General features: G+C 28.6%; 2 protein-coding genes across 2 annotated transcripts; both read left to right on the top strand.

Moving 5' to 3' along the window:
- The first annotated feature begins 10,986 nt into the window (after positions 1-10,986).
- Positions 10,987-13,138, top strand: LOC119678350 (17-beta-hydroxysteroid dehydrogenase 13-like). The gene is made up of 6 exons (XM_038090133.1): positions 10,987-11,178; positions 11,934-12,089; positions 12,243-12,419; positions 12,488-12,560; positions 12,621-12,930; positions 12,990-13,138. The coding sequence occupies exons 1-6, from the start codon at positions 11,035-11,037 to the stop codon at positions 13,075-13,077; spliced, it is 948 nt and encodes a 315-aa protein (XP_037946061.1). The 5' UTR covers positions 10,987-11,034; the 3' UTR covers positions 13,078-13,138.
- Positions 13,139-13,460: 322 nt separating this feature from the next.
- On the top strand, positions 13,461-17,197 carry LOC119678348 (estradiol 17-beta-dehydrogenase 11-like). The gene is made up of 6 exons (XM_038090130.1): positions 13,461-13,785; positions 15,827-15,982; positions 16,139-16,315; positions 16,382-16,454; positions 16,522-16,831; positions 16,889-17,197. The coding sequence occupies exons 1-6, from the start codon at positions 13,642-13,644 to the stop codon at positions 16,953-16,955; spliced, it is 927 nt and encodes a 308-aa protein (XP_037946058.1). The 5' UTR covers positions 13,461-13,641; the 3' UTR covers positions 16,956-17,197.
- The last annotated feature ends 3,543 nt before the right edge of the window (positions 17,198-20,740 follow it).

Below are 20,740 nucleotides of genomic sequence, written 5' to 3'. Positions count from 1 at the left end.
TATTTTCATCGAAATTTGATTTATATCTTTTTGTTTGGATATACAATTTGGGTGTTGCTGGACTTGTTCTATTTAACATTAAAAATACTATAAGACATAAACTGGTTCCAAAATATAAACAGAAAATATTCTTATTTAAACAGAAAACATCTTATTAAAAAAAATTGCAATAGAAACAAATTATATGTATTTGGGACTACTTTGAGGGTTATGAGTTATGATTAGTAACGTCATTACTAATGGCTCTTTGCTCTTCATAGGACCTACGGGAATTAATAATACATGTCCACAAAAAAAATTTGTTTTTGAAGGTTTGGAAGCGCAGGTCTCACCTATTCCAAGGGATTTAAAAATCTTTTAAAATTTTTTGCAAATATAATTTCTACGTTAATTAAAAGCTAATTACTTATTGAAATTCATTTATTTATGAGTACTTTTCTTGTCAAATAGTCAATTTCCTGTCATTTTTGACTAACAAAAATTTTAATACGTTATTTCAGCAGTTTTTATAGCTGCAATAAATATTCAAGACTGCATTAATAAATTCTGATTAAAAATTTAATTACTTAAAATGAACGAAAATTGCATGTATGTCCAATACACTTAAATGAAAATGGTTTCTGACAAATATATATATATATATGTATCTTTTTAATGTGAGCTAATAAATTTACTAAAAAGTTGTGTGATGTCATTTCAGAGTATCTTTTGTGTTCACGTTGCACTACAAATGCAGCCATTTGCGCACCAAAAGTACTACGAGAATACGTATATAGACAAAGGGACAGACGGTACTTTTATTACGTAAATGGCGACATATAATATACAAAACAAAAAAAAAAGAAATTACAGAACAATAACAATTTTAATTAAATAAAAATCATAAATTGAATACAGACAAGTAAATTTTGTAAAAAAAAATTATAAATCTTTTTACTTTTTACTGAAAAACTCAAAAGATTGCTCAACAGATAAAAATCTGATACTTTTCATTATTGGAATTATTTTCACATATAAAATGTTTTCTTTTTTCTGTTTAAGTTACTAATTTCTACTCAAGTGAGATTTAGTATATAGATTCAATCAGTGTTTGTTATATCGTAGTCGCTTAAAAATAGTATAAGTAACCTTATATGATCTCAAGCATATATTTATGGGATCAAGTTTCATTTGCCATATGAAGAATTATCCATTTTGTCATTTGGCAACACTGTTTCGGCAACATTTAAGGATCATAATGTTTGCTATCTTACAATACAGACTTCCTCGGTTACACAGTATCTTTGTAAATTAATAAAATACACAATTATACCACTCGTTTACACATTTTTGTTGCAACAATTATAATACTTTAGGAAGGCATCATTATGGTTTAGTAAAGTACTATTAATATCTGTAATCTTAAAATCGAACACTTGATTTTGGGTTAAAGTTTTAAAGCTCTCGTAAACGTTGACCATCAAAGCTTTTCTGAATTTTTAATTCATAAATTATTCCATTTTGTTTAAATCTACGCTTTTACGACGAATAATGGATATATTATTTTAATTATGATGTTGCTAATAGGTTAAGTTGGGTTATACTGGCGATCCAAGGAATGCTTTTAGGTTTATAGGCCCATTGTGTTATCGTATAAGGAAAAACTCAAAGATTTAAAACCACCTTGAACCTTTGGGAGAGCTTATAATGCTATTTTAGAGTACAGATTCTACAGTAAGTTTGCAGTTATGAAAATACAATAGCATACCAATAATACGACGAGTAACAACAAGTGAATGTACTTCTTGATTACTAGTTTTAATATATAAATTTATAAGTTTAAAAGCTGGTACCTCGATAGCTACGTATCGTAACGACGCCCGAAGACCAAAAGTCAAATCAACAAACAAATTAGAAGCATTTGGGGTGTTGTGTTAACGGCGAGTACTCAGAGTCTCTTGGGAGAAAAAGTATGGAATGCAACGATTCTGCGAAAATGCGTTCCAGAGACAGAGAGCTGTTTTTGGACATGAAACAGCATATTTCGGGAACATTTTGTGTAATTCTAAGTAAAAGCTGTTTTAGATTATAGCGTAAGATAAAACTGTACTATAATCGGGTTTTGTAACGCAAGTAAATAGATATCTTGGCTGTGCAATACTTAAGATTGGACTGGCATTGAAAGTATTGGATAACTAATACAAGTTACACGTATTACAGAAGATTCTTCCAACATTGTAATCAATAATTTAAATTAAAATAGGAATTTATGATTTTATATGGGATTGCATCATAGAAAAGTAGAATCGCAAAAACCAAGCTATTCACAGGTAATTTGAATGAAAAAAGTTATTCAAAATAGCTGTTTTTAATGAAATTTGTTACCGAATGAATACAAACGCCATCTAACGGCAATTTCTATGTGCACTTTTACATGGATCTCGAAAATTTTATAAATTTACAGCGTTATGTAGCAATGATACCCGCTGCCAAACTGGTGTGTTCAGGAAATCATAATGGCAGCGTTAAATCGTCTTTTGTATTGAATGACATCGTTAGATCTTAACCAGATTTTACTTTCAGGATTTAATTTATTTAAACTGGTGTATAAGTACGAATGCTTTTATTAAAAGTATAAAAACAAAAAAATTGGCTTCTTTTTTCATAAAACAAATTTAATACATAAAAGTAGCAAAGTTAAAAATCTTTTAATAAATTATCAACAATTTGCTTTTAATTAAGAGGTCCACCAACGCTCTGTCAATCCACCCACATGCCTGATAAAATTGTCATTAAATTGCTTGTGAAAATTATTAGGAAAATTTTTGCATATATTTCACCTGTCAAATTCCACCTCGTCGTACTCAAAACCAAGAAAATGAAAATTTTCGACAAGATTATTAAACAAATTAATTAAAAATAATTTGATTATCTCATGTTTAGTCTTTGTAATAACACAAAAATCATAGACGGCTAGACTCTGATTATTCTCCGAACGCAAAGATATTAAAATATTTTTTTTCAAAATATTTTGAAAAGTTCTTAAAAGTCTTAAGAAGTCGTAAATCTTCTAAATCACGTCAATGCCAATGACAGCTTCATTCATAAAATTCGCCTTGTCGAGATACTTTCACTCATTCCTTCCGGTAATGTGAAATAAGGAATTTATAGTTTGGTGACATAATTTGTTAAAGAAAATGTGCAAACAACACAAAAAAAGATTTCAGATACATTTTAAGTAAAATATACAAATAAAAATTTCAAAGTAAATGCATTGAAGTTTATTCTTCGAAATGTTTTGAAATATATTTCACTAAATACTGTAGATACAATGAATGTATTCAATTGTTGCCGTTGTCTTAAATTACCAAAAATGCAGTATCTCTAGTGTTTAGTGTACGCTTTCCTTTTTCAAATGTAAACAAAATCGAAAGCAATTAAATTTTGTTAGATACACGTAATTGTTTATTTAAAATGTTTTTCAATAAAAGTTCAATATTACGTTGCACTGTTGGCAGATCAAACAAACTTCGAAACACCGACAAGATACAAAACTCCAATTGTTTATTGTTGCTCTTTTCGTATTGATTGAATTGCATTTTGCCAACAACCATAAAATATTTACAGTTCGAGATACAACCACACATAATCACATGAACATTTGAATAAGACAAAAAATACTTTTCTGTTTTTGAGATACAATTATTATGTCTATAATTAATTTCTGTTATTGTAAACAAGTCTAAACGTTGACTATGAGGTGCGAACAAACTGAAAATATCTGAAGAGCTGAGGTGATATTTTATTTTATAATGAGAACAAGATTTAAACTTTATAAAAATTAGAATCATTAATTTTATCCATGAAATATTTCAATATTATCGAAGGTTCAGGCTAAAATTGCATGGCTAGAACTAAGCATTATAGGTATACAATTAATCACTAGAACTTCTAATTAAATTAAACGACTGATTTAGAAAAAACAGTACAAATTAAAATGTTAATTGTTTTCATGTTCTTATCTGAGTGAGCGACAATTTAGTTAATTAATTAATTAATATTTTTTATATAATAAAAACAATAATATAAAAAACAATAGCAATTAACCTATTACTAGCAATAATATTATTTTTATCTGAGACAGCAACAATTTAGTTAATTATTAATTTATATTTTTTATATAATAAAAAAAATAATATAAAAAACAATAGCAATTAACCTATTACTAGCAATAATATTATTTTTATCTGAGGCAGCAACAATTTAGTTAATTATTAATTAATATTGTTTGTAAATTTACTTCATTGTTTGTATTTGTACCTAATTAAGTTTTGAACGGAAATGAAATATAAAAAGTTTTATCCTTTATAGCAATTATTTCTTAATCTTATGATTGATTATGAATAATAATTATACTATAGCAATAAGATTTTTTAATCTTTTTTATATATTTTATATTCAGCTACAGGTTAACTTTATTTAAATTAAATGTTTGTTTAATATTTTTTAAAGAATTCTATAGTGCGACTCTCTTTGAGAGTCATCATTAGGATAAGTACTAATTAATAAACATTATTTAATATTAATAAAATATATATCCATTCGTCATCTTTTTGGATGTTGCTTAAGTTTGCGTCCAGGCAACGCTGGTTTATTCAGCTCGAGTCGGTTTCTCCACAAAGAATTTTGTAAAGTTTGTCTAAGAACGACTGTTGTAGTACGAGAAATGATTGAGATGGATCAACATGCTACATACCGGAATATAGCGACGTCCTCGGGCAATAGTGGGATTAGCATACATTCAATTTTACGTATATATTTAGATCTCAGAAACATTTGTTCCCGTTAGATTCCAGATAACTTGATAATCGTTCAAAAAAAGGTACGTGTTGATTGGTGCAAGAAAATGTTAAAAAAATACTGGCAAGGTAGCTCAAAACACATCTAAGACATTGCAACAAGTGATGAAGCATGGTTCTACGCCTATAATTCTAAAAAATAACAAAAATTCACTGTTTAAGGATTTCAAAGTGAGCAGAACCCCATAGAAGTTGTCTGTAGACAGATCAAATTTAAGCGAATTGTCTCATGTTTATTTGAAAAAACCCGTCATGTCTCAAATGTACTATTTGAACAACATTTAGTGGTCAATTCTTAGTGGTACAAAACGATTTGTTTGCCGTAAGTCTTCAGAGAATTGAGAAATTTGAGTGGAGATAATGAATGAACAACATCCACCACTACGACAATACGTGTTCCCAATTATCAGCTCCACAAACATATGTGACAAGCATTTTTTATGCTCAACAGGTCGTTGAGACTTTTAAAACCTTGGTGTTGGAGATAGCAACTTCAGAGTGGCACAACTATTTCGAAAATTTGTTTAATCGAATGCAAAATCAAAAATCAATGAAACCATTTTCAATGATTAACCATTGTATTTTTGCTGTTAGACAGCACAAGACTTGAAAGACAGCCCTCGTCTTTATTCTATATATACGCTTAAAAAATTAATTAACTGTATATGTTAACATTTGATATTTAATTGATATTTAATTAATTTAACAAATCTAGAAAAAGTAACAAAAACAAATTAAATCCTAAACTATCGAATACATATGTTAAATTTTGGAGTAACAACGGATCTACAAAAATGGTGACTACTTTTGGTAATGAACTTTTATTTGCCCACAAGTAACTGTTAAAAGACCATTACACCTTAAAAACTTGATAATACGGAGTTGTGATTGATTTAGAGATGTGATAGGTCTGTCTTTTGTTGAAAATGAGAAATCTGTTAATTCTTGGTCTATAATCTCCTATAATTATATACGTGTTAGGTATACTCTACTGATGTCCAGAGTGTTTTTGTGTGTTCCAAACATAGTCTTTATCGATTTCTGATCGCATTGTATCTTTATTCAAAAGGCAAAAACCTAATACCCCTGCAATCATTGTTTTCAATTCCATTCTGTTTAGATTGAGTAAGTTTCTGCTTTACTTCTCTGAATATTTTGGGGCAAGAGCTTGGCATAAGAGGTTTCTTTTCGTTAGACTATTATGGGTTGGCTTTCTTCGTAAAGTTTAGTTTAATTGGGCGTTTGATGTGATTTGTGCGGATGCTTAGAATTTGATCCGGTCTATATGGTTGACGATGTTATTTCAACTTAATAAATATCCAATGGATTGTTTTCAATTTAAGTACCAAGTACTTGACAAAAAACTTTGTAGGTCAAAAACTTATTTTATTTTGCTTATATCCTTTCGATTGCAATACAAAATTGTGTTAGTTTAACAAAAGTAAAATCAATTAATTCGCACATTAAATTACCAGCAAAAGCCATAAATCCAATAAAATTTATGACCTTCAGTATAGAGAATGGGCTTTTTAACGCTTCGCAGGAAGCACAGTCAAACACTTCGGTATCCGTTCCTCCCCCCACACAATGACCAGATGAAATAATTTAGAAAATCGTCCACCCACACTAATACAATAACACATTTATAAATACATACATAATTTTTCTATTTTTCTCCATAAAAAGGAAGTCACAATCTCATTTGCTGAGGTTAATTCCGCACCATTTAAGCCAACTTAACTCGAATTAAACCAAAAAAAAAGAAAGAAAAATAAATAGAAAAATAAATACGAAAACATATAAAATAAATTAAAGAAGTGAAATGGCAAAAAATGTGATAAAACTTTAAGGAGAAGGTAATGAAAATATATTTTTTGGCAAAATTTCAAAAGATCTTTGCACTTCGAAATCAAGAAGCGTCATTTCCATGCGAAAAACTCAGCGGTTTGCCGTGAGGAAATGGAAGCGGGTCCGTGAGTTTCACAATTGACTCGATTGCAGCGTGAATTCCGCGTGTTGCAACTGCATTTGTTGGGACGTGTAAAGTGCGTCAATATCTGACACTACCTAAATACATTTCCACTTTTTCCTCTTCAAATTGCGTTTATTTTGCATTAATTCTTCAAGTTTCAAGTGCATTGCAGCATTTACAGTCGAAAAGTTTTGTTGTGGACAACACTTGACAGATTTTACACTTGCCCTTAGTGAAAAAAAGGAAATATAAGCAAATTGTATCTATTTCTGATTTACACAATTTAGCATAAATAAAAGTAATTCTAAATCTTATACATGTGTCATGTTTTAGTTATTTAAAGGATTAGGAGTTGTAATTGTAGAATTTATAAATTTTACTAGCAAATAAGTTAATTGCTTTGACAGCTGCTTAAGATTTAAATGATTGTGCTTCATTATTATGTAAATAATTTTTCATTTTGATAAACATTACATATTTCGCTGATTGAGGCCGTCGTCAAGCATCCCATAGAGGACATCTACAAGATCATGGCTCCGGCTAGGAGTATCTTCTCATGAATAATATGACCGTTCATTGATCAGTTCTATTTGTTGGACAGAATTGATGATTCCTTCAAAGTCCATTTAACAAAAATTCCACTGTATATATGTTTTCAGATTATACATAGCTAATTTTCAATCTTTGTGCCTACTGAACTTTACTAAAATTCCTTCATTCTATCAACGAATTAATATACGTGGATGTAAGACACAAAAATTTTTGTGAAAAACAAATTTCGGGGTATTTATTCTAATGTTTTTCCAATCATTTTATACCAAAATTAATATATAAATATACCAAGCCCGATTATCAATTAACACCAACCTAAATGGTTGATCTTAAATACTAATAACTTTCAAGAAACATGGATGATAAAATGATAATCACATTTAAAACATAATTATGTAAAGATATATTATCGAAAATAGTAGTTGATGTATTTAAAAGTATATATGTATTTTATCTGATGGCTAAAATACTTTGGCACGATAAAAAATAGTTGAATCACTCATTTTTCATTCAAACATATTTTTTCTTTAAGTATAGATATAATGTTATATTATAGACCTACATCCGTAGGACTGTTGTATAACTTGAAAAGTTTAAGGGCTTTTCAATTTGTGATTAAAACTGCGCTATCATAGTACAAACGTTCTTTTAAATTGTGAATATACCAATAGAGGCTGGGGTCTAAATGTCAGTTGTCTTATTATATTTGTTAGGTTTATTGTATTTTTACGATAGTTGACATCTCTAATCATCGATAAGTACTAATTAAATATGATGTAACAAGATAAATTTTTAATCCAGGTTTTTGAAATAGAAAAAGAAAATTAAATAACGAAACATAATAACTATATACCATAGTTATCGCTTTATAACCTTGGATTATCTGTAAGTAATTTATGAGTAATTTGTTGAGTGCTATTTCTTTATGTTTATTTTTGATTAAATAAAGTAATCTCATTTAGGTTTTTGGTGGAGGAGGTGGTCTAGGTAGAGCAATATCCATGGAACATTCTAAACGTGATTGTCATATTGCAATCGTCGATATTAACTATGAAGAAGCAGAAAAAACAGTCCAATAAATCAATGAAAATTATAAAGTGAAAAAAAAAGCTTACAAAATTGGTTATTCCTTTTTTACTTATATCTATAATTATTTAATTATATATATTTACTTACGCACGTAATAATCTAATAATCACGTACATATAGATGTGTAAATAACTGATAATTTAACTGACGTACTTTATTTCTTATGTAGGTCGATATCACAAGTTATGGCGCAATAGTGGAACTTAATAAAAATATTACCAAAGATCTGGGCAAAGGTACGATATTAGTAAATAACGCTGGCATTCTAAGCTTTTCAGACAACTTTAAACCCGACCCGATGATTAATGTAAATTTGACATCACATATTTGGGTATATATGTTTTAATAACAAAATTATATTTCCAATTATCATTCATATTTGCCTAAATTAAATTTTAATAACTCAAGACAAATCAAGGTTTTCTGGAAAACATAAAAGAAATGGATAAAGGTCATATTGCTGCTATATGTTCCATTGCAGGTATGTTTCTTCCATGATATTAACATCAAATTTTTATGAAAATACCAATTCTCATTTAACTATCAGAACTTTAACTTTTCATTCAGTGTACACTTCGACAAAACATGCAGTTCGTGGCTTGATGCGAGCTTTAAGAATCGGACTAAAAATATATGAGAAGTATAGAAATAAAAACCACAACAGTTTATCCAACAGTTTTAGATACAAACTCAGTTGCTTCAGATTTCTTGACCAAAAGATTTCATGACTTCATTTAAAGAATATGTTTTCTATGAAAAGTGGTGCATCGGCGGCTAATCGAATTATCGAGGGCATGCTCCGGAATGAGGTGGATGTTGGTATTCCTGATATGGAAATACAGTTTTCAAGCTACATAGAGTAAGTTTTTAAGCTATATATTTTAACTTTTAGTAAATTAACTGTTTATGATAGCTTTTAGCCAGCGAAAATATATGAATGGATGACGGCGAAGGAGATTTTGAGACATGTAAGAAACTCATTAAAAATTTGATTTTAGAGACGATGGCATGCAAGAAAGAAATAAGAGTATATTTTGAAAATGTTTAGAGTATTTTTAAATAAATAAAATAACATTTAGTAATTTTTAACAAATTATTCATATTAATTACAATAAATATTTAAATAGTTTCAATTTCTTCAAAACATATTATTGTTACTATTATTATTATATTATTAAATTAAATTCAATAGCATTTACTTGATTAAGTTTATACTATTTTGCGCTTTGACACAGATTGGTTGTATTGTGAATTATAAAAAAAATTCACTTATCTGATAAGAAATTCCCTAACTTATTATTCTCTCTTAATGGGTTCAAAAGTTGTAATGGTCTTCCCGTTTTGCAAATATCTCTATTAAAAAAAATTACCTTATACTCTACACTACGTACTTTCTTTGAAGCGCGTAACCTATTCGCTTTTTCATCATAAAACATGGGGATATCTCCATTTTTTGTTTTTTCCTTTTCATCAAAAGCAAGAATAGCGTTTAAAATTATTGTTTCATTAACATTACATTTTTCTGTGGAAGACTATCTCGCTAAAGTCGCTCAAACTTCTTTACTGGTGATATAGTGTCGCCAAGTGAAAAAGAAAATTCAATCAAAGAACATAGAGTAATCTAGAAAATGATCATTAATGGACTGGGTGTGAATGCCATGTTTCTCTCATGATTTTAATCCACTAGTTGAAGTCAGATAGCAGAAGTCACTAAAAAAAATAATAGTAACCATACACTTCACCAGGGGAAAAGTTGTAGTTATTATTTCTCTGAAAACTGAATGAACACACCTCTAAACGTGTCTTTTGTTTTCATTTACAAATGATTCTATTTTCTCTATCGATTATCATTGATCAAAAAGGTATTTATGCAACTATAATCAAAATAACATACTGAACGTTTGATTCGGATTGATTTATTAATTATAATTAAAAAGTAAATACTTTACTTAGTTTTTGATATATCAATAATATTTAAAAAATTATATGTAAAATTCTTTCAAATGATCTGGGTAACTAAGGTGGATCCAAATGCAAATTATTTTCGGTTTTGCAATAGGAGCTCTATTTAATTGAAATCTCTCTTAAGTATGTTTGTTATAAAAATTGAATATTTCTTTTAACCGAATAAAGGAACTGGTCCCTTAACCGGTGTACACTTAACAGAAGTTTCGCTATATATTTACATATGAGTTAACTCAATACAGGAAAATTAATTATCGAATATAACAACTGAGCTTTATATCAAATAATTAAAGGTTAATTGTTTTAATAAATTTATTTTATTGTAATTATAGATCTTTGTAAGAGAAAAAATAATTAGATTAGTGTATTTATTGAATACAATTTGTTGAAGAAACAAATCTTGTAATTAAAAATTTATTTTTTTTCTCATATTAAGTCCCTTGATAATTGCAATAATAATAAATCTCCATTTTGTTTCGGTTAAAATTTGATCGAACTATGTTCTTATAAATCATATAATTCTTATTGGAAATTTAGTTACTCAGCAACAGTCGAGGAGATTACTTCGATTAGAAAATATAGTATTAACACAAGTTTATAAATTTTAATATAAATAAAATGAGTCTGTCCCGTATAGAAATTGCAAAAATAATATCGATTTTGATTACTCCGGTTATGATTGTTTTGAGTGTATTACAATCACTTTATAATAAATTTCTTAGGTCCGAAAATGTTAAAAGTATTGCTGGTGAAATTGCAGTGGTAATGTGTAAAAAGTGTTTTATTTAAAGATCTTTATATAAAATAAAAAACTCTATAATAATCTATAACAAATATTAATATACAACTAAATGTTGTTAATAATTACACTATATCCAAAATATTTTTAAATTCTATAGAAGTAGCATTCTACGATATTCGTATTTGGGTTATTTCATTAACAGAAATTTATATCGTTAATTAATTCGAGACGTTTTTGTGTATTGATTGTGCTGCTGGTAACATAGAGTTTAACTATCGAGCAGGTCCTAGTGAAGATGAATAGATTTAGTTAACTAATACAAAAGTCACTATTCAAGTAAAAAATTTTATATAGGTATAATTTTAAGAAGATTAAAATTTGCATTAATATTGTATCATACAACTTATATGTATAAGATTAATTCATAATGATTTGGAGTCTAATGAAAAATTCAAGTATTGTCACAAAACATTGAACCCATAAAATTTAGCAAGGACATTAATATATCATCTTTTCGCAAATAGTTTCAAATTAAAAATATAGACTTTTGTATAAACCGATTTAGTGATAACCCTTTGGGGTTTTACGTCTGTGTTTAAATATGGAAACCTATGTTTTAGTTCATTAACTAATTGAATAAAACTCTGCATATGGATTTATTTTTAAGTAATTCAATAATAACTAATGATTAACTAATGTTTCTTCTAATATACCATATTACCATAAGAAACAATTATAAAATAAATTGAGTATGCGTACATTACTTTTTCCGCAGGTTACCGGCGGAGGAGGTGGTCTTGGTAGAGCAATTTCCATGGAACTCGCAAAACATGGTTGCCATGTTGCAGTCGTCGATATTAACTATGAAGAAGCACAAAAAACAGTTCAATTAATCAATGAAAATTATAAAGTGAACACAAAAGCTTATAAGGTTCGTTATCCGTTTTTTAACTTCAATAATTATTTAATTATATATATAAGCAATTTAATGCAACAAGTACGTAAATACGCAGTCATAAATAGCTGACAAAATTAAGTATTTTAAAGCCTTTTCAAATATATATATAATATCTTTTTTATGCAGATTGATATCACAAGTTACGACGAAGTAGTGAGACTTAATAAAATCATTACTGATGACCTAGGTAAAGCCACTATTTTAGTAAACAATGCCGGCATTATAGCATTTTCAGATATTTTTAAGCCAGACCCCATTGAAATACAAAGAATGATTAACGTAAATTTGACTTCGCATATTTGGGTAAAGATATTTTCATTAAAAATAATTTACATTAAGAATTTTTTATTTAATATTTTTTATTATAATAGACAAAACGTGTTTTTCTCGAAAATATGAAAGAAGTCGGTAAAGGTCATATTGTTGCTATATGTTCTACAGGAGGTATACTTTTTGAAAAAAACGTACTGTTCTTTAAAAAATGTTTTTAATATTTACGTAAAGGTTTGGGTCCTTTTCCACTTTCATCTGTATATTGCAGTACAAAATATGGAGTTCGTGGCTTTATGCGCACCTTAAGAGTTGAATTAAGAATGGATGAAAAGTGTAGAGATATAAAAACAACAACAGTCTTTCCAACAGTAATGGATACAAATTCAGGTGTATTAGATGATTTAAATAAATGCAACTGGAATACAATATTTCAAATACAGAGTGGTGTTTCAGTGGCTTATCGTATTATTCAAGGTATGCTTCGAAACGAGGTGAATATTGGAGTACCTGCTTTAGAAATTCCTTACATGAAATGCATTGAGTAAGTATAAAGACTGTAAATAATTTTGGTTTTAAAACTTTTTTTGTTATTTTTAATAGGTTTTGGCCGGCGGAAATAATTGATCGAATGATGGCAAAAACATTTTTAAGCGGCTTAAAAAACTCTTTAGGGAAACAATTAAAGTGAAGATTGAGTTCTTATAAAAAGCAACTCACGACATTCATGATGTTAAGCAATACAAGTAAAATCTCAGAACTTTGTATATTTTTTAATAAATATTGTTAATATATATATATATATATATATATATATGTACAATATTTATTAAAAAATATATAAAGTTCTGAGATTTTACTTGTATTGTTTAACATCTGATATATATAATATATATATATATATATATATATATTTTTTTTTTTTTTCTGTAGCATAAATACTTATATTAAAGTTTAATTTATGGTAATTATAGTTATTGATACAGTTCGTTGACAATCTATATATTAATTATAAATTAATGATATAATTACTTAAATTTGCATAATTATTAATAGAAGCTTTAAAAGAAATTATATAAGTTATGGATAATGTTATATGTTCAATAATAAAAAAAAAGATAGGCTGATTCGTTGAAAACTTCATCGAGTTGAGCTCTAATAGATCATATAATTTCCATTTGAAAATTTAGTTACCGAGCAACAATCAAGAGGATTGTTTCGACTATATTAAATTAAATTAAGATTTAAATTTAAAATGAGACAATATTTTTTAAAACTTTTAAATATATTTTCCATCCTGTGGATACCGATTGTGGTACCACTAAGTTTATTACTGGAAGTTTATAAGAAACTTTTTAGATGTAAAAGTATTAAAAGCATTGATGGTGATATAGCAGTGGTAAAGTGTGAAAATATATTATTCAAAAATTAAAAATTCATAAAACAAAAAAGGAAAATCAAGGTCAATGAAATGTTAAGCATAAATATTTATAATTAATATATAAAAAAAAATAAAAACAAATATAGTATTCTAAAATACTGACAGTTCTATTTCTGGTGTTTTAAAGAATATAAAAATCAAATATTACAAATATTATATTACAGGAACTTATGAGTCGTGTACCTTTACAGTACAATCCATGTGTAAAATATTGACAGTTCCATTTCTGGTGTTTTAAAGAATATTGAAATCAAATATTATATTACAGGAACCTATGAGTCCTATACCTTTACAGTACAATCCATGTGTATCTGTAATAATTCTCTCAAAATTTGACTCAAACATATATTCTTCTGCCAAATTCATACAAAATTTCATCCTAAGCAAAGATGAAGGATAACTCTACATTTTTTATTTAATCTTTTTAATTAATATATAGTTTCATGTTTTGTTTTGTGCGGCGGAGAGAAGGCAAAAGTCTATGCACTGACTACGATCTGGCGATCCGGAAAGTATGTGTCCTTCTTGCACGAACTCAATCCTTCAGCCTCATTCTTAGAGACTTTGTCCTACCCAGGGATTATGTTAGTATTTATTCGAGGTAGGGCTCCTATAAGTCACTTAAACTTCCATCGATATGATCTGCGTTTAGGTCCTGTTACTGCTTTAGGTGATTAGCCTTGTACTTTGTCTTGGTTTAATACATCTGCTTGCTCTAGTTGTCTTTTACCGAGATCTATCTTTTGAACCTCAGGATTTTTTCAGCTAACATTGCTATGTGATCCAAATTTGGTTTATTTTCGTTCATTTTCTTCTGTCACCGTCCTGGGGAAGAGAACACCAACTTGTGTGTGGTGTTTTCCACACGTTAGCGCTTTTTGTTCGGGTGACTCTACTTTGCACATGCGGTATAGGTAGTTATTGAAATATTCATGACCAGGCATAATTTTATGAGATAATAGTTGACCTCGCCGATGTCCTTTGCTAACCAGTTTTTCTGCTTTGGGATGAGCTTTGCGACCCACGTTCACGGCTATCTGAGTATTAATAATTAAAAAAATTTATGGATATTTTATTATACTAGTAGGTAATTATAAAAATATCGGCTTCAATTTATATATGTTAATTATAAGGTATTAAAATAAATCACGCAATTAGCTTAAGCTAATTGATTCATTTTCGCTTGAACTGAATGATTTATTGAATTAATCAGAATCATTAATTTGGTATCAATGTAATTAATAATTAATAATAATAATTCGCCTTAATAATTAAGGCGAATCATCAAGATTTTATATATTAAAAGCAAAAAAATGCACATGATAGGAGAATATATTTTCTGTAACTCTGAAATTAATGCTAGAGTACTTGAGATAACATGTTGGATGGAGTATATGTACGTTTGCTTATTTGAAAAGACATACTTATACATATAGTCGTCAATTCATTTTGCGGAGTGAACTTGACGAATTGAAGTCGCTGCAAGCAATGTGCTTTAAGGTACTATTTTAGTCCTGTTTTAGATAAGCTACATGCGATATAAAAATAACATCTAAGACATTCATTTGATCAGTATAAAAAAAGACTCCTAAAGCGGAAAATGGACCTTAATAAAAACAATTGCAACCGAGTCTATGAAATCTGGTATGATAAGACAGAGCACAAAGAAAAAAAAAACAACAACGACAACAACATCAGTTGAATGAGCAGTTATCAAGATTAACTAGCGTAATCTGAATAACCTGTATTGGTTAATTCGACATAGGTCTTAAGCAAAGATAATCTTAAAACTACATACAATCTAAATGCCTAAAAACTATATATTCTACACTATTGTATAAACTTTGGAAAATGCATGTAGTATATGATTGGTTTATAGGATAATTATATCTGTAAAGTAAAATCAAGTTTAAGGAAGTTAAAACTATATATGTCTCTATCTGATTTTACTTATACAAATACAATATATTAATACAAAATAAATGCATTGTTTTCCTAGGTCACTGGCGGAGGAGGTGGTCTTGGTAGAGCAATTTCCATGGAACTCGCCAAACATGGTTGCCATGTTGCAGTCGTCGATGTTAACTATGAGGAAGCACAAAAAACAGTTCAATTAATCAATGAAAATTATAAAGTGTACACAAAAGCTTATAAGGTTGGTTATTTTAATCTATTACTTCCATAATAATGCGATTACATTGATATATGGAATGAGGCTTAGTTAATTGATATGCGTGAATATATGCAAATGATTATTTTATGAAGAATTCGAAATATTTGTAAAATGTAAAATACACTCTTTTTCATCTAGGTCGATATTACCAATTATGATGAAATAGTGGAACTAAATAAAAATATTACCAGTGATCTAGGCAAAGCTACTATATTAATCAACAATGCGGGCATTTTATACTTTTCAGATATCCTTGAACCCGAACCGAGTGAAGTACAGAGAATGATTAATGTTAATTTCACATCACATTTTTGGGTGAATGTTTCTATAAAAAATTAATATACATGATGGTTTTTAATTTTATATATTTTATCATCATAGACAAATCGTGTTTTTCTAGAGAACATGAAAGAATTGGGTAAAGGTCATATTGTTGCTATATCGTCTGTGGCAGGTATTTATTCTTTCTTAATAAAGCTGCGATCTTATTTTATGAATAACTATTTAATATTGATATAAAGGTCTGAATCCTCTGCCTTTCTTCTCTGTATATGCTGGTACAAAACATGCAGTTCGTGGCTTAATGCGCACTTTGAGGATTGAATTAAAAATGGATGCGAATTGTAGTGGTATAAGAACCACAATAGTCTATCCAACACCATTAGATACGAACTCAGTTGCATTAGATATAATAAGAAAGCTGAAACTTAATAGATTATTTGGTGTGCAGACTGGAGATGCAATGGCTAAACGCATTATTCAAGGCATGCTTCGAAATGAGGTGGAAATAACACGTCCAGATGAACGTTTATTCTTCATAAAGTGTACAGAGTAAGTACTAATGAAATGAATTGTCATTATATATTGATCCATTGTAACTTGTTTAAGGTTTTGGCCAACGGAATTATATGATTGGGTTACGGCGAATATTTTTTTTGGACATTTAAAAAAATAGATCAGAAGATAAGAATTAAAACTTCTATCAAATTAAAGTTAATATTGTGTGAAATTATTAAGTAGATAGTTTTAACAGACATCGTTACTTAACAATCAAATTTAATGTAATTATTGTAGTTGAAAAAACGGTTTTTATAAGGGTTGAATGAATTTATATAATGACGGACATGGTAAGCACGATATAGATATGCATGTATAGATGCATATGCTATATAAAGCAATAAATTCAGCTAATTTTCAATAAAGTACTACAAATATAAATCAACTAATTGCTTTTTTACCATTAATAAATGGATCTGTATCCTTTTTTGTTGAGTTATTAAACCCTATGCATAATTCAATGGCTCTATACGGATGTCATCATATCCGTATAGAGCAAGCGACACTAAACAAATCTTCGTATTGTATGGTAACCAACAGGGCGCAACGGTGAGGAAAGCTATAGCTCGGCTGAAATTGGATAATTGGGATATATATACCATTAATTAGTTAACCTATTCCAAAATCCTTGGGTTTAGAACGGTCTTTTACTGCTACATGTCTCTAAATAAGATGTCGATCCAGTTAAATATTTCTCTACTCTGGGTTCCCATTCATAAGAACATATTTGGGAACAAAAGTAAGTAATTACGCGGAACACCTAAAAAATCTGCACATATCCCTGATATTCTACAAATATATGTTGAATTTGCCAGAGGTTAAATGAAATTTTAAAACCTCTGTTTTTTTTTCACACCGTAATTGGGATCTTTAGGATCGCAGGTATACCCTAATCTTTGATATCCTATAAGTTTAACCTGTTTAAATACTTTTTTGTGGAATATTACTTAGACTATTTTTATGTTCAACTTGCTAGATATCATTTACACTTCATGATATTTGACGTAGTATTATTTGTAATAACATTTTTAAGGAACATTTTTGGTTCAAAATAAATTTTGTATACATTTGATTTATAATAGATAGGTGAAATAAAAGAAAATCAACCCGTCTCAATTTACTATAAAGCGATTTGAATTCAATATTCCTTGTAATTTTTAGTAAAAGGTTAGGCACATTATAATTAGCAGAACGCATTTAAGACTATGTGAACCTAACTGATATTTAGGTTAGAGGTGCTGTGGAGGGATTTATGTGGTCATATTCTTGATCAGGATTCAGATGAGCTTGTGGAAGTAGTATTACAGGTATTTAGAGGTTATATTCTCGAATATCAACGACTAAGACCTGTAATTAATTAGGGCCATGATATATGGAGAGTTATGTTTAAGTCAAATTTGAAATTGTTGTTGTTTTCATGTAAATAAAAAAATTGATAATAAAAAAAAGAGACATTTCGATTTAAATGTAGTCACGGTGAAGAGGCTTTCTTTTTTTTTTTTTGTGGGGTTAAAACAGTGTTGCTTAGTAATACCTAAATGTCTGGATTTGTTCTTATTATGAATAAGGACTATGTTATATAGAGTATCTTGGACACGACAGGAGTACAATTTTTGTTGTTTTCAAAGCAAATTATAAAATTGAGAGTAAGTGAAAAAGAATATGTTTGATCATACCATATTTCGGCATGAGTGCCGGTTTATTTTTGCTCGGCACTTAGGCAAAGCAGTGTTGTTCTGTAATAAATTCGAGAATTTGCGTCTTTTAAAAGCAAATTTAATAATTAATAATTTTAATAAGTTTTGGTGGAAAAATGGCATTAAGCAACAAAGCCTATTTTATAAACTGATAATAAACTAATTATTACACTTTCCGAAGTGTGATGTGCCGTTCTGGAGACACTCTACACTACATGGCCCTAAATATGTGTATTTTTCTGTGAATATGTACGCATATATATATATATAAATAATTAGTAATTATTAAATAATTATCTTGTAAATTAAGATACAAAAATAAACGTACTAAAATGGAAGTAGAAGAAGAAAATTTGCAAAATACCCCCATTTTCAGTAATGTTGGAAATAATTCTTGTATTTAATTATTTGCAAATACTTTTTTTAAACTAAAAGAACAAGAAATCGAACTCGTGCCCTACCAAATTTGTAACTCAGAGTCAACTAACTCAAAGCCGTGCTCGACTTTTATGTTCGCATGTTTCTCTGGAGTTTTGTTAATTTGCTGTGAAAGTTTTATTAAAAAATTCACTTGCAGTGTTTATATTAGAAAGAAATCATAAACCAGTTGTGAATAATTCAATTAATTAATTATATTATTATTTTTAATTGTTTTTAGAGGCATTATTTGTTGCATGATTTTTATTTTTTTATATTTTTTTATAAAAAAAATTAATAAAGATAGCAATAGCATTCATTTTATAATATATTGTTCTACAATTCTAAATTATAAAACCAAAGTGAGTGGTCTAGTATATACACTTCCAGTGGCGGTGCTGGGTGTCAGCGACGTCCGGCATACAGGGGCCTCGCAAATAATTACTAACTGTCGATTCAAAGCATTTAATGAATATTTTGAACAATCTGGTTCGATTTACGACATTAATCATATGAAAATTTTATCAAACGATGACCTTTTCAATCATTGTAAGGCTTTAGGTATACATCGGCCTATTAAAATGTATGAGAAAAATCGAACTTAGTAGACTCAATCAATGATATAACTCGTCCAGTATATTATATCCAAATATTTATTAGTAACCAGAATCATGCTCACAGTTCCAGTCAAAATAGCTTTTACCGAAAGAAACTTCTCAAAGTTAAAACTGATTAAGACCTACTTGAGAAGTATGATGAGCCAAGAGAGACTATCTGCGTTGGTAGTTCTATCAATTGAAGCGAAAATAATAGCTGGTGCAAATTATGATATAATTTTAAAAATAATTCAGTATTCAATAAAATAATTCAGTAGGAAAATTAAATTATTTTAATTTGATTAGCAATAAAACTTTCATACATCCTTCGTCGTATTAATCAATGGTAATTATTTACTTTTATAACTCGGTAATGAATGGGGCCTCGTAATTCAGAATCGCCGACGTCCTGAATTAGTCTAGCTCCGCCACTGTACACTTCCCACACATAATAAAAAATAATTATTAAAATATTAATATTTGAATTATATTATTTTAGTGACGTTATCGTATATTCACTGTAATAATTAAATTTTCTTATGAAAAATTATATGACAAATTTATATATAAAAACGATTTATCTGAGTCCACCTCAGGAATTAAGTAGAATAGGAATTAAGCACAATGGCATCGTACGAAGCAGAAGCGTTAATGACGCGTTTTGAGGAGGCACAATTTTACTAATTTAAAAAATGATGTAATTTGCTATACAGTACGTTTGAAGAATACAAGAAAACACATCTAATTTGAAAAAAAAAAATAAATAAAATAAAATAAAATTTAATATTAATTTAAAACAAACGGAAGAACGTCAACGTTTTGGCCACGCGCCCAAAACGTACGGCCAGAATAAGTACGGCGAGAACGGTTGTGCCTGACGCTGCGTTAACACCAAAACACAATAAATTAACAACAAAAAGCGCGAATGTGACAAAATGTTGAACGGCAAAAAGCGTTAATCGCTTTTGAATTGAGACACTTTGCTTGTGGCAGACGCACGCCAAAATTAAATGTTTGCCAAAAAAAATAAAAAATGCAAATAAAAAGAAGAAACATAAATAAAAATTAGAGTACAAAGCAGAAAAACAAGGAAAATCTATGTTAAAATAAATTCTTAAGAAAAAAAATTGCTACTGTAACTGAGAAAAATTCACTACTGTACAGTACGGAAAGGTGAAATGACTAATGCAGAA

The sequence above is a fragment of the Teleopsis dalmanni genome, chromosome 2, assembly GCF_002237135.1.
Source record: "Teleopsis dalmanni isolate 2A chromosome 2, ASM223713v2, whole genome shotgun sequence".
NCBI lineage: Eukaryota > Metazoa > Arthropoda > Insecta > Diptera > Diopsidae > Teleopsis > Teleopsis dalmanni.
This window is presented reverse-complemented; position numbering and strand designations above follow the sequence as displayed.